At 39.6% G+C, this 25,650-nt stretch overlaps 1 protein-coding gene across 1 annotated transcript in view; it reads right to left on the bottom strand.

Moving 5' to 3' along the window:
- Window positions 1–2,103: 2,103 nt before the first annotated feature.
- Window positions 2,104–25,650, bottom strand: part of LOC124264777 — an 89,097-nt gene continuing 65,550 nt past the window's right edge. Inside the window, exons 1-6 of the mRNA XM_046699570.1 lie at window positions 24,115–24,268; window positions 20,288–20,632; window positions 17,125–17,228; window positions 14,781–14,925; window positions 2,497–2,569; window positions 2,104–2,227 (exon numbers count right to left, since the gene is read on the bottom strand). Of these exons, the coding sequence (XP_046555526.1) occupies window positions 2,508–2,569; window positions 14,781–14,925; window positions 17,125–17,228; window positions 20,288–20,632; window positions 24,115–24,193 (735 nt within the window). The 5' untranslated portion in view covers window positions 24,194–24,268 and the 3' untranslated portion in view covers window positions 2,104–2,227; window positions 2,497–2,507. Of the gene's footprint in view, window positions 2,228–2,496; window positions 2,570–14,780; window positions 14,926–17,124; window positions 17,229–20,287; window positions 20,633–24,114 lie in introns of the transcript that reaches the window.

The raw sequence follows: 25,650 nt of genomic DNA, 5'->3' as shown, positions 1-25,650 counted from the left end.
ACATTTATTAGATAATACATAATAGACAACTTGGGCTTGCGTTGCATTGTTTGTTTTCACGAGTAAAGGGTTATAGCGTTCTTGAAAACACATTATATTTCACTAAAGAATGCATAATAGTTATCGTAAAAGGACCCCGAATGCACTGAAGCCCTAAATTCTGATTTGTGAGTGATTTTCGTGGTGGCTTTGTATCGTTTATTACATAATAGGTTATTATGGCCATCTACAAGTGCCCCCTTTATCCGACAGGGTAACATTCTAAAGCCATATAATTTATACTTTTGATTATGTGTTTTATGAATATAAAGAAAATGTTATTTAAAGGCCGCCGGATAAAGTCCATAATGATGACTGAACACGGTGGTAATAAGAGACAGGACTGCGTCTGTTGATTCTTTCTATGTTGGCGTTGGGTTCTTAAAGGGATTGAGGTTTCATCAAATCATAAGCGAAACAACAAGGCTGGAATGATGTAGATCGTAAACTGTAGCACATAGGAACATTGTCGGTAGACAACCACCAAACTGATGATAGGACATGAGCTTATATATAAAAATAAAACAACGATATTGAGACGGTATTTGATATGGTCTTCATAAGTAACAGACCCATTCAATTCATTCTGTTGTATGTCTCTCTATATATTTTCTCCATGGCACACCGATTCACATTATTTACTTGGTGTTGGCTTCGTCCAGTAACTAGGTCCTTTTAACCACAAGATGGCCAAGAAACACAATGTTTCCTAACACAACACATCACCTCTGAATCACTAGGTTCAAGGGGGCACGGGTGGTCCAGTCGCCTCGAGTGCCGCAGTTAGATCAACCTTCATTAGGATTACGCCACGCCCAAGACCCGGGTTTGATTCCCCACATGGGTGCAATGTGTGAAGCCCATTTCTGCTGTTCCCCGCCGTGATACTGTTGGAATATTGCAAAAGCGGCATACTCACTCACTCACTCACTCATTCGGATTATTTGTTTGTTAGCACTTCACAAATGTCCTCGTGACTTTCAATTAAAAGGCAAAACCCTTGACATTTCCTCCCGCCATTATAGTGTTCTCTCACTCACTACAATCTGTTTCCATCAACGGGAGAGCTTGTGTTGGAGATCGGGCGCTGTTATGTATGGCCTGTAGGAATATTGCAAAAAGCGGCGTAAAACCATACTCACTTCACTCACTCATTCGGATTATTTGTTTGTTAGCACTTCACAAATGTCCTCATGACTTTCAATTAAAAGGTAAAACTCCTTTGGAGAGCTTGTGTTGGAGATCGGGCGCTGTTATGTATGGCCTGTAGGAATATTGCAAAAGCGGCGTAAAACCATACTCACTCACTCACTCATTCGGATTATTTGTTTGTTAGCACTTCATATATTTCCTCGTGACTTTCAATTAAAAGGTAAAACCCTTGACATTTCCTCCCGCCTTTATTGTGTTCTCTCACTCACTACAATCTGTTTCCATCAACAGGAGAGCCTGTGTTGGAGATCGGGCGCTGTTACATCTCTACGATGTGTGACCATTTCTCTATTTCAGGGGTTCTGTACCGTCCGTGATTACGAAATTTGTAATATTCTAGTGGTAACAATACCATACAAGTTAAAGCACTGGTGCCTTACACACGCGCGTTTTAGTCTGTATTACAACCGTTCATATATATAACGGTTCATATCACAGGAGAGGAAGTATACGGTTATTTTTTCACATGAAGTTCATTCTTTAATGATTAGGACAGGCCTTTGCATAATGTCAAAACACATAGCTGAGACATAATACTATTTTTCACGGGAATATGTATGTGGAATATACACAGGAATGAACCATGTTCATCCTACACTAAACAACAGTTAATAAAGCAGCCACTCACCCAGGACAACCAGTTTCTGTCCACAGTTCTGTATCACATTAGCAGCCCCTCCAGCCCCACACGTGTATGTCCCTGCATCTGATGTCTGGATGTTGCTGAGGGTGAAGGTGACATTCCTGGCTGCTATGTTCCCCTGGTACACCAGTCTAGAATGTGTAGTTGGTGGCAGGGGGAGGAATGTCCCAGAGGAATCTGTCACTATGAACACAGTGACACCAGCAGGACTGACAGCATAGAAACTACTCCCTGTCCCCAGACAAACTCCCTGTGGAATCTCCCAGCTGAACCTGGCTGTGTCAGACACTGCAGACAACACTGGACTGGCACTGGCTGCATCTGATACAACACCTGTATCACACGCGAATCGTATACAGACTTTGTTGACCACAAACTGTACATAACCTGCATTTAATTAACACTACATTAGCAATGCATCACAAATATGGTAATGACATTTATGTATAGCTACAGAGTTATGTACACACGTATACAGAGAATTATGGGTTCGATCCACCATTGTTCAGATTTATCTTTCAGCATGGTGATACAAGAACATAGGCCGCTCAGACACATAGGATGGCATGCGATACGTTTCACAATCTATACATTATACATACCAGCTGAGACTTCAGTGTGTCCAGGGTGTTATCGTCCTGTCTGACTGGGTAACGTAACACGGAAGTAGAGTACCTGTGTACATGCACATCGCCCATGTCAAACTAGTTCGGCTGTGTCTAAATATAGTTCAGTATATCTCTACCGTCTCAATCATATATACATCTGCGGCGGTCGTGAGATAATGACATATCGTAGTTTATTTATGCATAAATACGAGCGAATTTATTGCTCAGTTACTGTTTCAAGCGAGGCCAATATGTTCAGAGAGAAAATGAGCTTCATATCTATTGTTTTCAATCAGAAACAAAAGACTAGGTGTAACTGCATTGTTTGTGTTTTGTTTTAGAGATCAATCAGCATCACAAATATATTTGTGACGAATGGGATATGAGTTTGACTTTTCACGTCAAGTGTTCATGTGACCACGCCAGCTTAACGTGAGTGTAACGTATAGATTTATGTAGCAACCATGTCAAACAAGTTTAATGAAGTCTTAACTATGTGACTCTGACAGTAGCTTTGTAAACCTTCGTGGCGATAGCAACCAGTTAACCAGTTGTAAATAGATTTGTAAACAACCCATAATATTATTACAGACGGATAATTGTCACACTATTGTTTACAGTAATCATGTGTATTTCTAGATATGATTCAGAAATAATATCAACAGACAATACACGTATACTAGTACTAAGTGGACAGTAAAATGTAGGTAAGGTGTTATTTATTTGATTACTGTACAATACAAATAATACACTCATGAAAAAATATAACTGAGCCCCATATGAAGTTCAGTAACAAAAATACCTCCTCCGCTTTAAGGCTGTGGATTTGCAAATGAAGATCCGGGTTAGATTTGATCTTGAGCAACCCATGTATGTGCGTAAATGAGATCGGGAGTCAGGTTCGCTGACTTGATTGACATATGTCATTGTATCCCAGTTGCGTAGACCAATGCTCACGATGGCAATCACTGGATTGCCTGGTTATCAGTCGATTATTTACAGAGGTTATATAAGGCTTCATCAAAAATATCCTAATCGAAAGGTCATTAAATCAACAGACGTACATGAAACATGCAGGTAGCAAAGGTACTGTAAGTCCCCATGGTTCCTCGTATGGTGATCTACCTTCTGTTGTTGGTGATCTATAGCCTCTTTTTATATTGTATTGTCCTAATTGTGCTATTAGTTTTAACTTTCCACACTAGTTTTAGTTGTAATTGTGATATTCTAGTTGTTTTACTGTCCTTTGATGACAGGTTTTTATAATATACTCATATTCCATTTCAGGTCAAATGTGTTCTAGCCAAGATATGGGCGAAATATTGCTGGTGTGACGTTAAATATTAACTCACTCACTCACTAGATTTTTACAGACCGCCGCCATAAAGCTTGGAAATCGATGAGTTAGGTGTTAAACAACAAACATACAAAACTTTAAAATGCCATGCATAGTCCATTGTATGTAAAGCAAACACGTTGAAAGTGAAACCCTTTGTCATCTCAACATGTGTTTTCATCTAAAGAATAGAATTATATGTATCTCAGTACCGTGTAATAATGTTAGATTCCATCCGTCGGTCCGGGCTGTCATAAACATCTAAAGGTTATTTAAGGTTTCGTAAAAAGCCTAATGAAAAGAACATTAAGGAAACAGAAAACATGCCCCGAAAAGCTGTGATCAATTGACAGGTGATGCGTGATACTCAAGTGCACTTGGACTCAGGAGTTACAGTGGTGTCTGTAAGAATCTCACCCGAAAGAGAAAAGGACAGGGTAATATTTTACTGTATGGTGTCATTAACACCAAGTTCAAGAGTGACTCAATATCAAAGATACTATGCGTAGCTTATCTACCGTGAACATATTTATTGAGACCAATTCAACACTTAGAAGATTGTCTTTGGATTCATCGTGACATAATATGAACAGCAAAATAATATCATGATACAAATTATATACGAAAAGATTTCGACAGACTCGCAACGTTTATATACAAACATTTACCAAAGATATTGATCTATTAATCTTTATCAGACCATGAACTTTAGATTTCCATATTCATATGAGCTACTCATCAGCATGAACATATGAACTAAAATATCATGAGCATGTGTTTTTGAATCAGCATCACATAGTGAAGATTCCAGGGCTTGGAATCGTAAACGTTTCCTCCCGTAGATCTCCACTGGTGACACCTTGTACGCACATTTGTCAAAGACCACTTGCCTGTTTGTCCTCGTCCTTGAGACAGTCAAAAGTGATGCAGAGGGAGTCGATGTGCCATGTTTGGTACCACTCATGTCAACAGATACGGTTGCTCATGGCAGTAGTCTAAATTATAACGCTGCTGTTAACAATATTCAAGCAATATCACGGCGGGGAAATCAAGAAATGGGCTCCCTACCTCGTACCTATGTGATGAATCGAATCCCCACCGCCCCATGTCGACATGAAATTCAAACGGCTGATTGTGACTATTATGCAGATCTTTCAATTCCCTCAAATATCACATTGAAGCGAACATATGACAGAACATCACACACAAAATTATGATTTCCCTATCTCGACGTGAAACATACAAATGAGCATCAATTAGGTACACCTGTATGCAAGGGTACATTTCAACATTTAGCAGGCGTTCATAGTTGAAGTATTCAGAATTAATTATTATTCACAAGGCACACGACACAATACCGATGGCAAGTTATTGGATTGCATGACGCAATGATGTCTTGTTGCAACATACTTGAATAGTAACAAACCGGTTTTGGTCGACATTTGAGGAAGCACGTGCCCACCGGGAAATCATCAAAGATATTGAAGATCGACCAGTAGCAATGACCATGGTGACCGTGACCTAATTCGTCTGACGCGATCCTATGACCGAAGAAATTTCGACAATGGAGAGTGGAGTATATGTTAGGTTTGTTCTCTAAAGGCCACGGTGTTTTTCTGGTCTGTCTTAACTATTCTGGAATATAATACAGTACAATAATCTATAGCAACTGTGTTATCTGGACCTCTTACCGCATTAGTATTGCTGCTGTGACCATCTGCCAACCTCTGACCAACTATGGTGTTATTATAATCTACATGAACGTCCATATTCTTTAATACCGTGATGTAGTTTCATAGCTTTTCAACCAAAATTCATTTGACCTAAATGTTTGATAAACTCACTGTTTATCGGTGTATTTGATTGGTCTATTTGGCATGTGACTGTGTGGATGTTGATGGCGCGACAATCAACTGTATGACGAAGGTCAACCCTGACTGGGTAAAGGTCATTGTACTTGTCTGGAAAATGCCTAATGTGATATCCTTCTTGCTAATGGAACACTGTGATACTGTACCACATGACAGTAGAAGTAATTTAACAGTCAAACGTTACACAGGTTAAGGTCAATGGGTGCCAACTTCAACTTCCTGTTTGGTGAATGTTAGGGAAGACCGGGACTATCCTGATGAGCTCCAGGAGGATATCCCCGAGCACCTGTGAGACTGAGCGAGAGTGAGAGAAGACATGTTTTCGCCATACGCCAAACACGTCCTGGAGGATCTTAGTCTGAGAGAGATCACAGCAGAATAGTTCGTCCCCCGTCTTCAGTCCAAATCAAAGTATATGATCCATTAACAGTATCTGAAACTTTTAAGATTAAGATTGACCACAGCTACAATTTAACCACAAATCTTGGCTGAAATAATACATTGAATTTTAGCCTAGTTTAGTGTAGGTTCAGGATTCACTTTGAACAGGGATTGAAATTGATAAAGAATTCACCCTTCGGCGAATTTTCCGTGGATAATTTACGAAGGTACGTGAATGTGAAGTTGGTTCAAGGACAGAAGGGGCCAGAGCTATCATGGCCAAACGCTCATTTCACGTCTTGAGTATATTTCAACGACAGGTTGGTAGCAGTACACAGATTGCATTTGTATATGAATTCCATTCTAAACATATCAAAGATTTAATTCTACTATTTCTACTACACATGCATCACATCTGCCTGCTGGATCAACAGCCCAACCGATTCCTTGTGCTACATAATGCCCAATAATAACATCTATGAAGTCATGTTGAAAGACGTATTCGACATTCCTGACTTTCCGCCTGTAAACGCCATTGATTCCACTGAAAACAGGAATGTTTTCGAAAAGTTGAGATGCATCCCATCCCTATTCTGGAATATACTGAAATATAATTGCAGAGACGTGTGAAACGTTGGTACGCAGAGGGATCGTCAGAGACATAGAAGCCCGTAAGAACATCAAGAAGACAACGAAGCATTGACAACTAAACATAACAAATAAGCGAGTGGGTGAGTTCACGTTTACTCCGCCTTGATCAGTATTCCAGAAAAGTCGCGACGGGGACAGCAGAATGGTTTCACTCGTGGGGAATAGAACCCGGGTCTTCGGCGTCAAACACACACACACACACGCACACACAACACACACACACGCACGCACGCACGCACACACACTAAAAATAATGAGAGACGACTATCAGACTATCACTGTAATTTAATGAATGAAACACGATTATGGTCAATGAAATCACTGAATTAATGCTACATAGTCGAGGATTGTTTGTGGATGAGAACGATCAGTTCCAGGAACTAAATCGAAATGAAATCGTTGATTGCTGATTCACGATCATTCCCTCTAATCCGAATTAGCAAAACTGATGACGCATGACAATTGATAGTTCCTCATTTATTGGGCGTTTCAAGACATTTTACGACCTTAATTTTGTTTGTCTCCCGATGAATTGCTCCAGTTGATATTACAGAAGTAGTTTGTGTCACACAGCACGTATTCAACAAGGATGAAGTGCCTCTTCGAAATTTTGACTGACTTATGTAGAGTTACGAGGGCCCCTAAAATGTCTTGTACCTGTAGATGCACTGTATCCGTACCATCTGTTGCAATTCACAAGATAACTGTAAGGTCTGCAAACGAAAGAGAGGGTTGTTCAAGTTCATGTTCGTCTACACATTTTAGCTTGTTGAGCCAAAATGCTTCTTTTCCCTATTACTACTAATTACCATTTACTATAGATACAGTCCTTGTTTCTATAAGAAACAATTACAGTGGAATGTTTGGACCCGGGAGCGATTCTTCGCTCAAACGAAAGATAGCCAGGACAAATGCCTATGATGTGTTGATTTCATTGCATTCTTTATATGTCCAGCTCCTTGAAAACGGGATAAGGCTGAAGCGGTCGAACCTTTCTTGGTACAGGACCGAGCAATTAACTAACAGGCATAATCATGTAACGTGTATTTTTTAACCTCATCTATAGTTTTATTCATAGGATCATAGTGATTTCTTTGAAGACTGATATATTTTGGTGGCAGCATTTATTTGTCTGTAAACATTTCCTGAGACAGATTGTTTACAATATTTTAACCAACTGAAACAACTTCTTGTCAGGTCAATTTGACAAGGTTTGATGTATACAATAATCCAAGAACAACCGGGAAATCACAGAGCATGAATAGTCAGCGAGGGAGCTATTAGATAGATCAGGAGTTAAGACATTCGCACGCAACTTGGGTGTTTATTCTTTTGAAGCTGATCTTTGAGAGTTTTAGGTCTGAGTGAGGAAAGTACAAAACATTGTTACTTCAGTTCTTCCACGCTTCCTGCCCCCGTACATAGATGATGACAACTGAATGAATGTATTACATTTCTATAGCGTAATTAGTTTTAAACAGATGCATCTTTTCATTAAATTTTCATTTTCTAATTTTCTAATGAAATTGTTATGATTACAAATGATATGTTTTGTCTACAGGGATATTGCTTATCATTTCAATTGTGAACGTGAAATAACAAATTCTCCTCTAAATGCTAAACAAATAATGATATTCAAATCATATCGTCACTACAACTAATATATATATATGTCCCTCTTCAACAGACAAATGGTCTACAAAGAGATATAAATTCCCAGAGCTCCCGTTCCTTTTCATCAAGATGTGCTTGATTAAATTAATGTTTAAAGTCACGTTATCATGAGGAGATTTTGACAGAGAGAAATACAGGCTGTGCAAAACAGACATGCTCCCTCAAGTATGGAGAAATGTTTAAATTTTCTCTTGACACGTTGATAGTGTAATTCTATAAAGTTGAACAAACACTGGTTTTATCTTGATCAAGCGGTTCTTCCAATTTTCATATTTGGCAGGATATGAATTATGTTTCGAGCTTCTGTTCTATATCCTACTAGGAATGCATCCATAATTGTGATAATGATTTTAAGGGGTCACGCATTTTGTTCTGGGCAGGTAGGAGTGTGTGGTGGGTGGGGAGACTCATAAATTTTGCACACATGTACCAGGGAGTTTAGCAATGTTGAACATATCAGGCAGGTGGTGTCACTTACTTTGTACATACATCTATGTGGATGGGACCCCTGGGTTTTGGATGATGGTTGTCCATCTCACGTCAGACATAAATTTTAAAATACTGTATATTACACATTCCCCAGAGTCTAGGTGTCATAATAACTATGTCATCCAGACCAAAATACAACTAACAATATACAGCTGACTCAGTAGATATACAACAAGCTGTCGTCAGACTATCAAAATTGTGGTTCAGAGTTAGGCAGATGTAACCAGACAAGGGGAAGCTCTACTTCCCTGTCGAGGTGTCAATAACATACATGTTGTGCTTACACGCCTTTTTCTTGGGTAAGAGTTCGGCAACAAGTTTAATATTACTTCCTTGTAGGTCAGGCCGGTTGGTGATAAGAAACTCTTCAAGGGCGTCTAACACCGCGGTAAATTTCTTCCAGGTTGTGAATGGATGAATAACATACGGGTGAGAATTGAACTGAACATGCTCTTCGTTTTGCATTAAAAGGGAGACAACTGATATCTATCGACAGGGCGATACTGTCTTTGTCAGCTGGGTTATTGTGAGAAGACCCACCTATGTGGTAGGCTGAATGCAGCTTGCACAAATGACCCTGATATGATTTCAACGTGAACCAACGCACCTTACGCATTGAAATGTAATCTATTATATTATACTTGTCCCGTGCTCTGTCCACCTCTTTCTACCGCATGGTGAAGGATGGTTGTTTGCTTCTACACGTAAATATCACTGTATCACGAGGTTTGCTGCTCGTTGGCAGGCACTGACAAACATAACGTCATAAAAATACACGATCAAAAACTGAGTATATGGTAATTGACTGACACGTATTACTGGATTACACTTTTGAAGTGATCGAAGTACTCGATAGTGTACTAAACAGGCAGTCAACTTACCAGCGTTCACATATAGCTCAAATAATATGGTTTCTACAAAAATCGAAATGAGAATCCGACCGTAAAGTGCTAAATTATAGAATCCTAGAAGGGACACTGTCGCATTGTCGCCTTTAATAGTGCAGTGGTAAGTCGTCTGCCTATCACGCTGAATGCCCGGGTTCGATCCCCGGTGGAGGCACCTAGGTTCGGGTCCCGAGGTGGGCACAGTTGCCTAGAATCCTTGGACAAGTTATCTAGATCCACATTGTCTCAGTTCACACAGCTGTAAATTTGGTACCCGTGAGGATGCTGGCTGGCAGTTCATTGCGCCTAACAGGCAGCATGGCTGTATGATCCCCAGGGAGTTGAAAAGTATCGGAAAGTACGATAGTGTCCTATGACCGGGGATAGTTATGTACGTAACGCCGTAAACAGGCAATGTGCCTGGATATGAGCGCCATATAAGCGGAATATTACTATTACTATTACTAGTATTGCGCACGTGTCGTAAGTGAATCTACGCATGCTCAGGAATAGTTATACTCTCTTTAAAACTCTTGTGGTCTTTAAAACTCGTTTGGTTCTAAACATATTTTCTGCGTAGCAATGGCACTGAGGGTTGCTGTTCTACAAGTTTGTTCATGTGTGTATGTTGGTGTCGTCTTAAATAGACGGTCTCCCTACAACTTTCAAGTCGATGCGGATGATGGACTTGCCATTTTAGACGGCGCAATTCGCTGTGCAGAGTTGCGTCTCTGAGGTGCATAAGAAAACTCTGAACATGGGTTCGAATCCTAGCACTATACACATCACTTTGTGCCTTCCTCCAATAAAAAGCAGACAGATTGTGAAAACATGAAATATTGTTCAAGACGACATTAAATTTAGGCTACGTATCAGGTGAAGGCATGTGACGTTAGTCGCAGGGAGTCCTTGGATGAGTGACCGTGTTCGGCAATTTGGTTCCCGAATGTTTTGAGGCCTGCTTAGATCCTGCCCTACACTAAAGCACATACATGTGGTGTGTCTCTCTTTGGGAAGTGAAGTTGTTCCAAATACGACTTCACAGCCAACAGCTGATAAATACCAGGTAGAATCAACGAGTACATTAAATTCAGTTTGAGTTGTAAACTCCCAAGGAGTAATAATGGACTTTGGACTTGACATTCAGCATAAACAAACGGCCTTACAAATGGGCTTATATTGCTGTCATGAATATAAACCCAACTCGCTCTCACATAAATTTGTCTCGCTGAGTGGAAACTTTTAATCGTGGGTTTAAATTCTTTGTTGTTCTTATTTGATTTGGCATTTTATTCGCCGCTATGTCATGTTTGCCTTTCCTTCAACATGATGAAATAAGTGAAACCGTTCAGAGAGGCGTTAACTCATACTCACTCACTCACTCACTCATGATATCCCTTTCGATGTACACAAAGACAGTACTGAAGCTTTTTTCAAGCCCGTACTCACAGTGAAGTGTATAGTTCGTCTTCATGAAATAGAAAAGCACACACGCACGCACGCACAAGGATACAAAGACGCGCATATAACCACCCAGCAAGTGTTACGTACTCTAGCCTGGTTGTGCCTTCTACGAGCCCGTGCTTACAGTCTGTCGTGGAACATAACATATATTCGTCCTCATAACATATTGAAAAGCATGCACAACAAGCAGAGACAAACACACATATATACAAACGAACGAATTTCTACAATTTCTGTTCCCTATTGTAGCCTTTCCGAGCTTACAATGAACCATGGAGTGTAAAGCGTCTTGGTACTGTATTTGAAACACACACATACAGAAACACCCACACAAATGCAAACGCACACACGTATTAGCTCTCTTGCGTAGCCATGGTATATAGACCGTTTACATGCTACACACATTCTCCATCTTTTCCGTGTCTTACGTCCTGTAGCTTTCTCGATCCTGTGTTTCCAGGGAACATCGGTATCCAGGTCGTCTACACACATTATTAAAGAGAACACGCACAAGTACCCACCCAATCTCAGCTACGTACTGTCGCCGCCTCGATTCTGTGCCAACATTGAACCGTATTGTGAGTGAGATGATTTTGAGTGAGTGAGTGAGTGAGTGAGTATGGTTTTAAGCCGCTTTTAGCAATATTCTAGCAATATCACGGAGGGGGCACCAAAATGGGCTTCATGTATTGTACCCATATGGGGAATCGAACTCGGTATGTATAATATGATTAAGGAAAACACTGTCTTTTCGTTGTTGAGACACTTTACATGATCTGGACACATGCTCAATATTTTATCTACTGTAAACACGTAGCAGGGTAATACCAGGGCTTACAATGTTTAGTGTTACATGACATTGGTGCAAAATGCGTCTTTTGTCAGTCACTAATATATGCGAGGCCCTCAATCTACTCAGGTATCTCACGACGCCATGATTTGTTGGTTTGTTATGGTGTGCTATACCGTAGCTATGGCGATATAAACGAACAACATACATTAACTCACATATCTTGTTAATTACAAGACAACTGATCCGTACCAGAAACATACTGAGAACCAGTTGTGAATTGCCAAATGACTGTATTTGAAGAGGGACACGTTTTATGAATTGACAACTTCCATATTGCAATAAATGCAACGTGCACGAATAAACTTGTTCCTCCTTCATCATACCAACCTTTAACAGTGAGCGAGCATGGTTTTGCGCCGCTTTTAGCAATATTTCAGCAACATCAAGGCGGGGAACACCAGAAACCATCTTCACACATTGTACCCGTGGGGAATCGAACCCGGGTCTTCAGTGTGTGACGAGTGGACGCTAGTAACCATTTGGCTACACACACACACACAACACCCACACACACCACACCCCACCCCACACCCCCACCCCACCACGACCCCACCCCGCCCCGCCACTTATTACCATAGAAAGTGTCATCCTGTCTACTCACCCCATTAGTTATTTAAGAGTACGTTCTTCTCTGTTCCGCAGTGGTATTATATAGAATAGTGTTCCATATCTGCAGGGCATTGTGCATATTGTCTCATGTCAGGGTTGCATTATATATAGACCAAATGAATGATAAGCATGCATTTTGTAGTTAATTTGCACAATATGTTAAATACACAAACGAGTAGATTATATTTAGTTCTCCGCCTAAAATTGACTTTTATACAAAATAGTTGTTCAACCAAGTTTCTGAGATCTTCAATATTTAAGCCATGCACACTATCAACCGCTGCGACTGTTTCTAAACGGGCCGCACATTCCATAAATATATATATTGAGAACAGTTAAACACGCTCTTCGATTTATATATATGGTCGTTGCTACAGCCTAAACTGCGTCATGGCATCTATTATCAAGATAAATGTTTTCATATGGGGCAGTAGGGTTAGGGTCACACATGCATACCCATCAATCAACCGCTCACCATATAAACACCTGTTGTAACACTTGGGTGCCAGGTGCATGTCTTGCTTTAGCGTTTGCATAGTTAAGGTAGGAACGTATTTCATCTTAACCGTAACAACACCTATCTGTATACACACACCACATGAATCCACATTTTATATAGCACATTTATTATGAGATGACAAGTTCGTTTTCATAATTATTTACCGGTTTAATCTGGAAAAAAGAAATAGTTTGTTCAGTTCATGTACACGAAAGACCCTCTATTTGTTATAATATCAACATGCAACTATTAACTATAGCAAAGGAACTCATCCAAACCTCAAATTTCTTTAGAATCTGAATAAATTGACCATGGAGGATTAATTAACTTACAAATCTAAAAGAACGAAAAACTGCAGTTTATTCAAAAAGCAAACCTGGTGAAAAATTGAATCAGATAGTAATGCTGATAACCGTGGTCATTTTCAAGATTCTGGCGTACAATCCTCAAGAATCACAAAACCGAGCACAATGTCAATATCTGGTGTAACCTCCGTCAACTCCAAAATTGCAATAATTCCAAGCAGTGACTATCAGAAGATGCGGTGTTGTGTGTCCTTTCTTGATGGAAGACTTGTTCCAATATATTTATTTTTGTACTGGAGGATCTCTGTGGCGTATACTTATGGCTCTAAAGAGGGACGAAAGTATCAAAAGGATGATATCATCTCTATTGTCTTCCAAGCGATGTTGAGATAAAGATAAGCAGTAAAGATGATACAACAGCAATAACCGGTGTATGAGATGATAAGCTCCTGTCAGAAATATGTCTCCGGTGTATCAGATGATAAGCTCCTGTCAGAAATATGTCTCCGGTGTATCAGATGACAAGCTCCTGTCAGAAATATGTCTGTGGTGTCGATGTGAAATTGACAGACTAAACATAGACTAAACACCATCAAGAAGGTCAAGAAGCTATATTGGATCAGCAGTCTTTAGCTGTTCTGGAAGATACCAGATTATGATTGACCACAAAATCATCAAAATATTCATAGAGTGCTGCTGTGTGGGTGTAAATGCACGGTGGTTTTGGGCGTCATGATACTGTGCCCAATAAAGCCATGTTTTCGCCTCGACAAAGAAAGAAATACAATAAATTGATAAATGTTCGATCATGTAGCAATCAGTCCATCAGTCAGTCATATCAAACATTCTAACGATAATGCCGTGGTCAGCAACACGTATGTTCCTATTTCCTGATCAGCTGTAATTTACTACCAGGTTCAACTCAAAACGTTTATGTTAACATCAGCTGTTAGTTGTAAACCTTTACTATCTGTCACAGTGACTCGTTACAAAAATACTGTACTTTCTTAGAATGAGATTATATGTTTATTACTTTTGAAATTGAATAAAAACAAAACAAAAGAATATTTCATTGCTATGAACATATTACCCTAGTGGAAATGATCAACCCCACCTACACACACGACCCTCCCCATCCAAATCATTTATTCAGTTGTGAGAAGACGTTGAGATGATTGTCAGCTAGTAGATTTGCTAAAACCTGTAGAACATAGGTAATCTCAAGTTTGTAGGATGAGACATACACAACAACATCTTACCAGAGGTACAGATTACTTCCTTGGAGTTTGGTGTCACACACTCTGATCCCTGTCCAGTCACAGAACACTGGTAGGTGCCAGCACTGCTCACTGTCTGGCTCAACCCACTATCGGAAGAAGCTGAGTCAACGAAATCACTTCCCTTCTGTAAAATAGGACATACAAGGGGTAATGTAAAATATGTATTAATGACAGTGCTGCCAGGTAGATCAGAACCTTAGTTGATAGATGCAAGAGGAATAGTATGATGCATTTCCTAAATATACTCCATAATGTTGAACCATGTATTTGCTTTTTTCTTATCAATGGGAAAAGTGCAATGCAGTATGCAGTTATGAGTAAGGCTGGTAAACAAATGATAAATAAATCTCACTCAGTGCATAACTGTATGACAATAGACTATGTATAGCATGATAGATTGCATGTTGTATTACTTGATTCATTAAAGTCGATTAACATCGCCAATATTTTATTTTTTTGGTTGTCAGTCTAATAAGAAAACAGAGTATTTCAAGAACCTAAACTACCGGACAAAGAAAGTTACCGCCGACTTCACCTGACCAAACAATAGAAACAAAGATGTATGTGAGATTTCTGATAATTATTTTACAAACAGAAATAATTTTCCAATAATTTGACTAAAACTTCATTGCAAAGGTGTTCTTGCCTTTGTCGCAATTCATTAAGAAAGAGTCGGTGTGTGTGTTTGTGTTAAAATTAAAAATTACACAAATCAGAGTTTATCCAAAAGGTGCATGAAAAGATTATATACATAGATGTGAAAGCTCACGATTCTCTCCGCTCACAGTACCAGTCTGGGAAGAATGTTAATTTCACCCTGGATATCCAGTTTAGGAAGCTTGACCACTATATCATTAATTGCCTTTGCAATCGCTAACTTAGTGTGTTTTAATTTGGAAACAGACACGTAACAATAGTTGAAAACATTATCTTAAAACATACATGTTGTATGGTAACATAGCAATGTGCTTGAGCAGAGAGCATACAGATTAGGGTTTCCAACGTTTCCTCATGGAAGATGATGGTGGCTGCAACTAGTTATGTGTAGTTCACAGTGAAACTTTAGATATTTTGACAATGAGGTAGAGGACTCATAAGAATGATACCAGATCTCATACAGCTATACTAAAGTGTTTCACAAGCAAATCTTTGCAAATAATCAACGACTTAATTAGTTAATAGGTAATGCTAGTATATTTCACTCCAAATACAACAAGAAGGCAAAGTCATCAATTTTTGGCGCAGTGTTAAATACTCTTTATGAATATGTCAGCTAGTTAGGAGTATGTGAAATGTTTTGGCGTGCATATAGCAATTTTCAGGAACACTTTTGAAAGCACTTTTGTGACTTCAATATGTCTGCATTTTTAATACCTATATTGGATTATCAGATTAGGGTACTTTTCTTTTCTGGACTAGGTTTTACTATTTACAACGTTCATCATTTACATAATGTTTCTCACGATATGGCTGATATATTGCCGATGTGACGTTAAATATTAACTCACTCACTACATAATGTTTTCATGATCCATGATTACCTACAAAGTGATAGGAGAGTACTGAAAGCTTTTAAGTTCTGCTACGGAATGGAGGACTGCCACCAATTTCAGTCAACGTAAAAGTATATTGTTGCCATGGAAATGCGCAAAAATATTTTGTTCAAATCAAAACTATCAAATTTGTTGAAATAACAAACATTGAACGGTTTTAAAGTTCTGTACCGGAAGAGAGCACCAACAACAATTTCAGTGGAAGTCAAACTTGTTGCCATGGAAACGCAAGGAATAATTTATTCACAAATCCAAAAGTACCAAAAGGCACCAGTTCATCACCAGACATATACGGGTGCCACGTTTGGTGAAGAAATATTGAACGGTCTTTATGTTCGGCATCAAAAATTTGCATAGACGAATTTTGTTCCCATTATCTGATGGAGTCATTGAAAGAGGGAAAGATGTGCGAGTACCAAACACTGTAATGTGGATATGTTTTGTGTCCTGGAACTTCCAGCAGACCATTCTATACCAAACACAGTAGAAGCATTTTATAACAAACAAGACCATCTCACTTCTGCATCAGAAGAAAGAGATAATGTCGGAGATGAATGAGAAGAGACAAGAAAACATAAGTCCTTTTACAAGACAAGCAGTGGACGTAAAACTGATAACTGAAAAACACCTGCCTGAATCATTACATTTTGAGAAAACTAAGGGAGCAGTAATGACCCTAGATGGCATTTATGATGCCTGTTGTGACAATAATCATTAAATATGGAACATATAATAATGGTCAAGTTGATTATTTTGGTCGTTAAGCTTGCCTTTAACTGCAGAGTGACAGGTGGTGACACATCTACTGAGCAGGTCACAGTGTAGCTATCAGAGGCAGTCTCCACACAGGACCCGTTGATAGGTTCATTTACAACTGCAGTAAAACAGATATTAGTAAAACAGACAATCAGGAATGGTTTGGGGATAATAAAGCTCATACTTGATTTAAGTATTCCAAACAGCTTTGCTTTCTGATTAGAGCAAAACAAAGTATAAACACTGTCTTGCTCCAAATGCTCTTGACATCTGGTGCAAGTATAATAAAGAGAACATAATATTGAAGTATTACCAATAATGATAATGATTATTGGGTCTTATCCCTCAGTTTAAAGGCGTGCATGTGTTTGATGATGCCACTCGCAAGCTGACATGATCTGTTCGATAGACCCTGTCCTCCACAAATCTGAGGGCATGACTTTTGATTCGAGTCAAAGATAAGGTTTTAACTGTAACTCTGGATAGATATTCCAAATATGCAGCCAGTTGTATATCCAAGGCATGCAGTCCTGAAATTCGTAATGCTACAGGAGATGACAATCTGGCAACGACATTATGATTTGAGTGTATGACGCAGTTGTCTGAGAAGTGTTGGCCACCGAGGAAAACGTAACGGTAGATCTCTCACTAGAGATAGTGGATCTTGGAACGATGCTTGTGTCGGCCATGCTGATGTCACCAGAGACATTGTCATGTGACAGTTCCTGGCTACTACTTGTTGGATAAGTACTGTCGGTGGAAAGGCATAAGCAGTCATTCTCTCCCTCGACGTCATGTTTCCCTCGATGCTTTTTATTCAATTCTGAATCTAAGATCCTGCATATAAGTGAAAGCGTCTAATTGCAGCACCCATTGCTGTACAGTGTGTGGAGATACCTTGGACTGCGATATAAAGCTCCGACCTTAACGTGTCAATTATGGCCCCTATGTACTGTATTTTCGTGGGCTGATGCTCTGATGGCAGATATAAGGAGTCGTCTAAAGAGCTGTGTACGTTGGCATTTTGAGGCAGGAAATCGTCCAGATAACCGTGACGTCTTAAGCATTGAAGATACGCCAGGGCCTAGATTTTCAAAGCTCTCTTAGCGCTAAGATCGTGGTAAGTTAATGTTAATGTATGGCAGTTAAGACTATCTTAGCGCTGAGAGAGCTTCGAAAATCTAGGCCCAGTACCGGAGCTGTTATAATTGTGGATAGCCACACAACCCCTGATATCCTGAACGGTCTGGAGTATGGATGAATCATCATGTGTAGATACACAGCTCTATTGTGATCATGGAATCGCCTGTCTTCTAATTTCTTCGCGTGGCCTTTTTTCACTACCAGCGCATACGTCTCAAAAGCTGTCGACAAAAGATGTTGGCAGAGGTCACATCGAGATCCAAGGGAACATGGCGTAACAACACATTCCAAGCAATCGCCACAGCTATCTTGTCGACACATACATTTTGAACATTCTTCAAAACCTGAAGGTCGAGAGATATACCTCATGCCCTTTGACTTACCCCTATTAATGTCATATAGGACAAGCCAAAACAGGAAACTTTACAAATTTGATCAGAGAACAAGGAAACACAATGCCTTCATGTCTGCCACAGGAAACACTTACGTCAGAGGAGATAACTCCTACGGATAGTGCTTGGGAATACCGCTGAGAACAAGGACAGCACAAAACGATGGATTTTGCTATTTTCATATTTGACTAAACCTGTGGATCAGAAGCACGTTTTAGGATATAAAGCAATCAAGTGTTAAAGTGAAGTATTCATGATAATTATTTAAATTGACGTTTCTTTCCATTATGTCATGCTAGAGTTTTAGTACTTGTAAAACAGATGTGGGAGTTACGTTCCTTTCTACATAGAGTGCATGGCAGCTTTACAGCAACGTGATAGCCTTTTGCCATGCTCCATTATATCCACGCCCTCCCACCCAGTTGTATCATGTGGGCAGATTGTACGCGAGATAGGATAGCTGTGCTAATGAACATATCATGTTCAATTGTGAGCTTAGGTATTAGTGTTATTTGTACTACCTTCCATCCTTTCCTAACACATTGCTAACTCCTTAGGAACATTAATAATTTGAGCACGAATCTAAGATTTTCGTTTTAGGTACTATGTGATGTATGTTCTATTGTAATTGTCTTAGCCCACTTTGGTTGCTGAAAATAATAGACATGTAACCAAAGTTAATGTGATCAGTTTAATGTTTTCTCTGCATAAGTAAATAGTGGGGAAAAGCTAACACTTAAACCCAATGATTTTATTTTCAAAACATGTTACCATATGGGGAAACATCAGACAATAGTTGTTAATTATGTTTTACAGATTAAGATGAAAATGCAGCAGAGAGGTTTCAGGTGATCCTGACACAGTCAGACTGGTAAGGCTCATCATCAGCTCAGGACCAGGCAGCGAATGGGACGCTGCCTAGTCGAACCCTCTCAAATCCTTTCCGCAGAATATGTAGACTCCCCAACACAGCAGCCTTCTGCATTACCCAGAGTGTTAGAAGGGCTGTGCTCCCGGTGGAGAACCCGGGAACTCTCCTGATCTGCGCCATGAGATCAGGAGGTTCCAAACCAAGGGCATCGAGAACAATGGGGAGCCTGACGACAGTGTACTTGGGATGCAAGCTAGATATTTCAAAGGCGAGGTCCGCATATTTAGCATGCTTTTCCTGAATCTTGCCTATCACATTGCTGTCAAAATGGACAGGAAAATCCAATGATATAAATGAATTCATTGACTTTATCAAACAGAACAAGATCAGGTTTGTTGGCAGGACTTCTTCTGAGGCTGTTCTGGGCCTATTCCAAAAGGTTTGAAACCATCTATGACGCCTGAAATGTTCAGGGTCGTACCATGAATAGACCTCGGAGTCAAAGCCACAGACATTGCACAGACGGTAGTAAAAGCAACGAGCCATGCCATCATGTCGTTTAAAATATGCTGTTTGTACCAAGGAAGGGCATCCACTGACAGGGTGTTCGACAATATCTTAACTATTGTGCTTTGGAATCTTGCACCTAGTAATCCCAGATAGTTACCAGAATAATTAGAATAGACGGAAGTATACCCTACATTTCTACTTCAAGTCTAGTCTAATGATGAATACACTCCAAACAGTATTTGTAATTCAATACTTACTTACCTGGAACGATCACATTTGCAAAACCAGGTAAATTGTGTCCACCACTGTCTGTCACAGAAACCTGATATATTCCTGCATCAGCAGCTGTCAGTGGACCTTGTATTGCAATCTCTGCTGTACTTCCTGTTCTTGTGACTCTTCCAGTGTATGCAGCACTTGGTATGAATGTACCACCAGTATATGTTGCAATGTTATCAAATATTCTGTTCGTTCCTTGTTTTGACCATTCTATAATCAATGGATCTGGAGTTGTGGGAGTGTAAGTCCAATCCAAGATCAGTGGGTTACTCAAGCTGTTGCTACACACACTGATGTTGAGTGGGACAGGAACACTCCAGCTGTACACTGAAACAATGACGAGCAGATACCTGATGAAGAGTAGGGGTGATGATAATTCTACCTCTTTTTCATCAATATATTTTATCCTGAATATTGACTGCAATGTATATTTGGCGCAAAATGTGCTAAGTTACTTGATTGTCGTTTTGTGTGAAAGTGCACAGGAAAAGGCAGAATAATACCAATGAAGAAATGGAATAGAACATTCCTTTTTCTATTTCTGAGGGAAACACTGTCTAAATAGTTTCCATCTTCACGAAACACCTGAAACACACCAGCTTCCGCCCTATCGATCATTGTTTTTTCTGGTTACTCAATCTCTTTGGCCTGCCTCTGTTACTTAATTTATTTTGAAGCACTGCCAGGCTTTGAGTTGTGATGGAAGATCAAGATATTGTCGTATGAGGCTGGATACGTTGTCATAAATATACATTTTTTGTAAATCTATGGATGACCACCTTCCAGTTGTCCTAGTTTTTCTGCAACAGCTGCCACATGGTGTCTTGTGTCAGCAAGATCCCGTCGCCTCTTACGGCAAGCAATGGCTTGCTGACGACCATTTCTAACCTGGATTCAGGATTGACTGGGTGAGTGAGCCTTTACTCCACTTCTAGCAATATTCGAGCAATATCACGGTGGAGGAAGCCAAAATGGGCTTCACGTATTGTATCCATGTGGAATTCGTGCTTGGGCCTGCTGAGCCAGTAGGCCAGCCCCATCGAACCGACGACAGCTAGAAGTGATGATATTTAATGTAACACATCACTAGTTCGTCCGATCTCCTACTAGCAGCCAATGCAACACATGAACTATTACAATAAACAACATTCACCAAATATCATACCACGTTGTATAGTAAGATGTACATGCACATCTGTGCATGGTTTCCGTCATGCATAACCCGATGGTGTTCAAGAAATCTCGACCGGTTTCGTTACCACTATTTACACTTGGAAAACAAACTAAGGATTTCATCAGAACACTGCCTTTCAATCACGTCATGTGAAAAAGGAAGTCAGTGGACATTTATTCCATATAAGTCCTAATCATAGGCTAACATGTATAAAGTGATGTTTTAAGCACCTTGGAACTTCTTAAAAAGAGAACCCGTTAAAAAGGTGGACGGATTTCAGGCCGTGTGTAAAATGTATAACATATGTAGGCATTTCAAACGGCTTGTGATCTGTCTCGCATCGGAGAACTTTTAAACGACAAAATAAATGAAGTAGAATGGTTCTGTTCAATGCTACAACACATGGATGAAAACAAACTACAACTATAATAAATGATCACAGCCGTACTGTTATATGAAGTAACTTAGCACAATTTCAGGCAGTTGCCTAATTCGACGAATGAATCCGTTAATATCCACATACAGGGACAGTAATACGTACGTATATTGATCTGCCAAGGCACTTTACGCCAACAAATGGGTGTATCCAGGGTGCGTTAGAATGGGTAAGATAAATGTACTAACTACTTCTTTATTTACAATGAAGAGCGACGTTTCTTTGTCGATTCTAGCACCGTTATCAACAAGTGATTCCCAGGGTGGTGTGGGGATCCATCCCTGTTGTATACAACACATCCCTGGATATGAAGTAAGATAAGAGACTATTAAGACGGTAATAAATAAGATAAGAGACTCATAAGTCGATAATAAATAAGATATGATAAGAGACTATTAAGACGGTAATAAATAGGTTAAGAGACTAATAAGTCGATAATAAATAAGATAAGATACTAATAAGTCGATAAATAAAAGATAAGATAAGATACTAACAAGTCGATAATAGACTTTAAACACTTCTGTACAAAACGAAATTACGTGGTCTAAACATATAGTTATATATAAGATTCTTGAGAGGCATTTAGAAGTTGGTGAATATACAAGACGAGTATGTTGATCCTGATTGGCGATGGAGATTAACCCCAGAGATTAATAAAGATCAAGGCGTATACCTCCCTAGTGCCAGGAACATCACAAAAGCCGCACCACACCCACCTCTATTGTCACTTAATTAGCTGTATATCACTCTGCTGTATCCACATCTCCTTATACTCATTCTTTGTGTCAACTGGCTTTATCTTATCTCATTATCATTGTATTTATAACTTCTTTTCATCTGGCCTCATTAATATGATTGTATATACATGTACATCTCTGGCTTCCTGTAAATCTAATTGTCACTTAATTAGCTGTATATCACTCTGATGTATCCACATCTCTATATTCTCATTGTTTGTGTCAACTGGCTTTACCTTATCCCAGTTATCATTGTTTTTATAACTACTTTTGATCGGCCCCTTTGTGGTTGATTGTATAAACATGTACATATCTGGCTTCCTGTAAATCTGGTATATATAGTTTGTTTTCTACATCTGTCTTAAATCACCTGAAGAAGGGGCAAGAAGTAGCCCAGAAACGTTGTGATATACAATAAACAAAAGTTGCGATCCATATACTCGGCTTATATAGCTATATATACTAACCTAATTTTCAGAGGGCGCCTGTGATATCACAAAACTGAAACTTCCCTTCGGAATCCAAAGTAATGAAATGATTCTGTGTTCATGATGTTCCGGTATTTATATAGTTTTATTCAACTGCATAGTTGGGACAGAAGAGGAATGTCATTTTGTCAAATCTAAAAGTAAGATTAAACTCACCCGGGTTCCACTTAAAAGCCCATTTCTTCCCCGCCCATTGCTAAAAGCTGCAACCAAACTCCGGTCAGTCAGTCAGCAATGCAACATAACCAAATACCATAGGAGACATCCGGATTTTTAATCTGGATCACTGATTTTGTCAGCTTCAAGATGAGCTTGACTACGTAACGAACATCCCACCATGGGACAAAACCGCTGTCACGATTAGTGCTCATTTACAAAGTCATCAGCAGCTGTATGGTTTCTTTCGGCGCATGCGTAATCAACACGTTCTCAAGGAAGCTCTAAACGTTGGAACAATGTACTGAGTTTTAACAGATTGCTCGGAATGCATTCATTATTAGACATATATCCTACCTCACAACGAGCCCTACGTGTCGTTAGGATGTGCCACTAACGGTAGGATATTAACAGGATGTTTATCAGGAACAGGTGCCTAATCATTAGGATCCTCCAGGTGTGTTTGGCTGGCAAGTACTGGTGCATGACCGTAGGGATCGTAAACGGGCATTTGATCGGAAAAGGGATCCACGGGCCAAGGATAGGGTTGAATGTTACTTTCTCAAACCTAAACACAACTAACCCTGGACATGAAAGAGATCTGTGAAGTGAGATCAAGTCATCAGTCGGAGCCAGTTATTACCAGCGCTACAGTAAGCCGTTAAATGCACATTTGCCACGATTTCAGCATCTCGACTATAAGTACTTTTGCCAAACTACCCCCATTCATGATATTACACGTGGACCGGCCAACAGACAAACTAGGCTTAAAGGTTAGTCAGTGTTAGCAGGGCATATCAAACTGTTTACGGACTTACCTTGACAAACGGAGCCTTTTAAACATACAGCGGCCAGCATGACAGTCACTGCACTCAAGAATGCACATCTCTTATCCATTATATACAGGAAATGGACTCTTTATACGTATCTAAACAACTCACACAACCTTCCAGGGTCGATGTGGCTTATCAGAAAGATCACGCCATAATAAAGGGACATAATTCAAATTGTTATAAGAACACTGTTATGTGTTGAGGTTACACTGCACTAAATGTTATCCCATAAACCTCTAAAGTAACGTTATATTTTGTTTAAAATTCATCCAGCTGTATACAGTCTTTCCATGTTCACAAGGGTACAGTCTGGCCTTTAAACTACAATACAAACACACATGTTTACGCACGCTACTCGCTCAGGAAGCATGTGATTCTGATTTAGTGTTGTACAACCTTGATGCTCTCGTAAAAGATCGAAATGACAACATCTTCAATGACCTAAGGGGATCTTATGATTTCTCTTATGTGTGCGATCTGATTGGCTTTGTTAAGTGTCACAAACGACCCGCAGACCTGTCAGGTAGTACCGCTGGTAAATTTAAAAAGTTAGTTGCAGGTACCCTGATATTAATTACGAAATAGCGAGGCAATACTAGATTGCTTAAATGATTCAGATGCTAACGGAATATACGCATAAGCTTACAGTATACGTTAAAAGAACAAACAAAGATATATTGCATACAAGCAATTTAATTTTAAGCTGTTTTTAAAAAGTGGTTGGAAACGGCTATTAAACATTGCATCCCAGAACAGGTGCGAAATTGCATCCCAGAACAGGAGCGAATCTCTTACTTACTATTCTACACTGGCACCGATTTCTGGGTTAACGAATTACGACATGAAATGTGTGTTATCTGTGTGGAGTCCTTGATTTGTGTCACCAAGATTCACATTTGGGAATTCATGGCAACAGTTCGCACTTCAACTAAATATTCGAATGGTAGAACGGCAGACCTGGCTGTCCAGTCAGCTTCAGAGGAGAACGATTTCAAATTATCTGCTTAGTGGCCTACTCTTGCGAGTATAAACCGTTTAATATCGAAGTTTATATGCAATTTTTAAAATTTTACTTTTGTACCATGTCATGCCATGTTGAGGAGAGCCCGTTGCTATAAAGACTTATATACGTTTGAGCACGTGACAGGTGTTAACAAACACTAACACGGAATAACCGACGATATATTTGGACACAGGAACAATGCCAGAGACATTGTTCACCCCGTTATGGGACTTAGATAAATATTAAGGCATAGATCAGAGAACAATTTCAAGTTGCAGAGCACATGGAATTGGTCTTCTCAACTGTTTGCATATGAATAAGGGGTCTCCTTCATTCAGGATTCATGCCGGAAGCTGACGTCCCCATGACCCCTGTAAAGTGGCCCAGCTTTGGTTGCTGGTTGTCCATAGCCCGTGTTTAATATCCTTACAAAATCTTATCACGTGTCATTACAATGAATGATTAGTGCACATGATCATTTTCCGGATGGAAGAGAAGCATAAATATTTCTTGCTTCC

The sequence above is a fragment of the Haliotis rubra genome, unplaced genomic scaffold (genome assembly GCF_003918875.1).
Source record: "Haliotis rubra isolate DU_JTF1 unplaced genomic scaffold, ASM391887v1 Scf941, whole genome shotgun sequence".
Taxonomy (NCBI): Eukaryota; Metazoa; Mollusca; class Gastropoda; order Lepetellida; family Haliotidae; genus Haliotis; species Haliotis rubra.
Note: the sequence above shows the minus strand (reverse complement) of the source record. Positions and strands in the feature narration are given on the sequence as shown.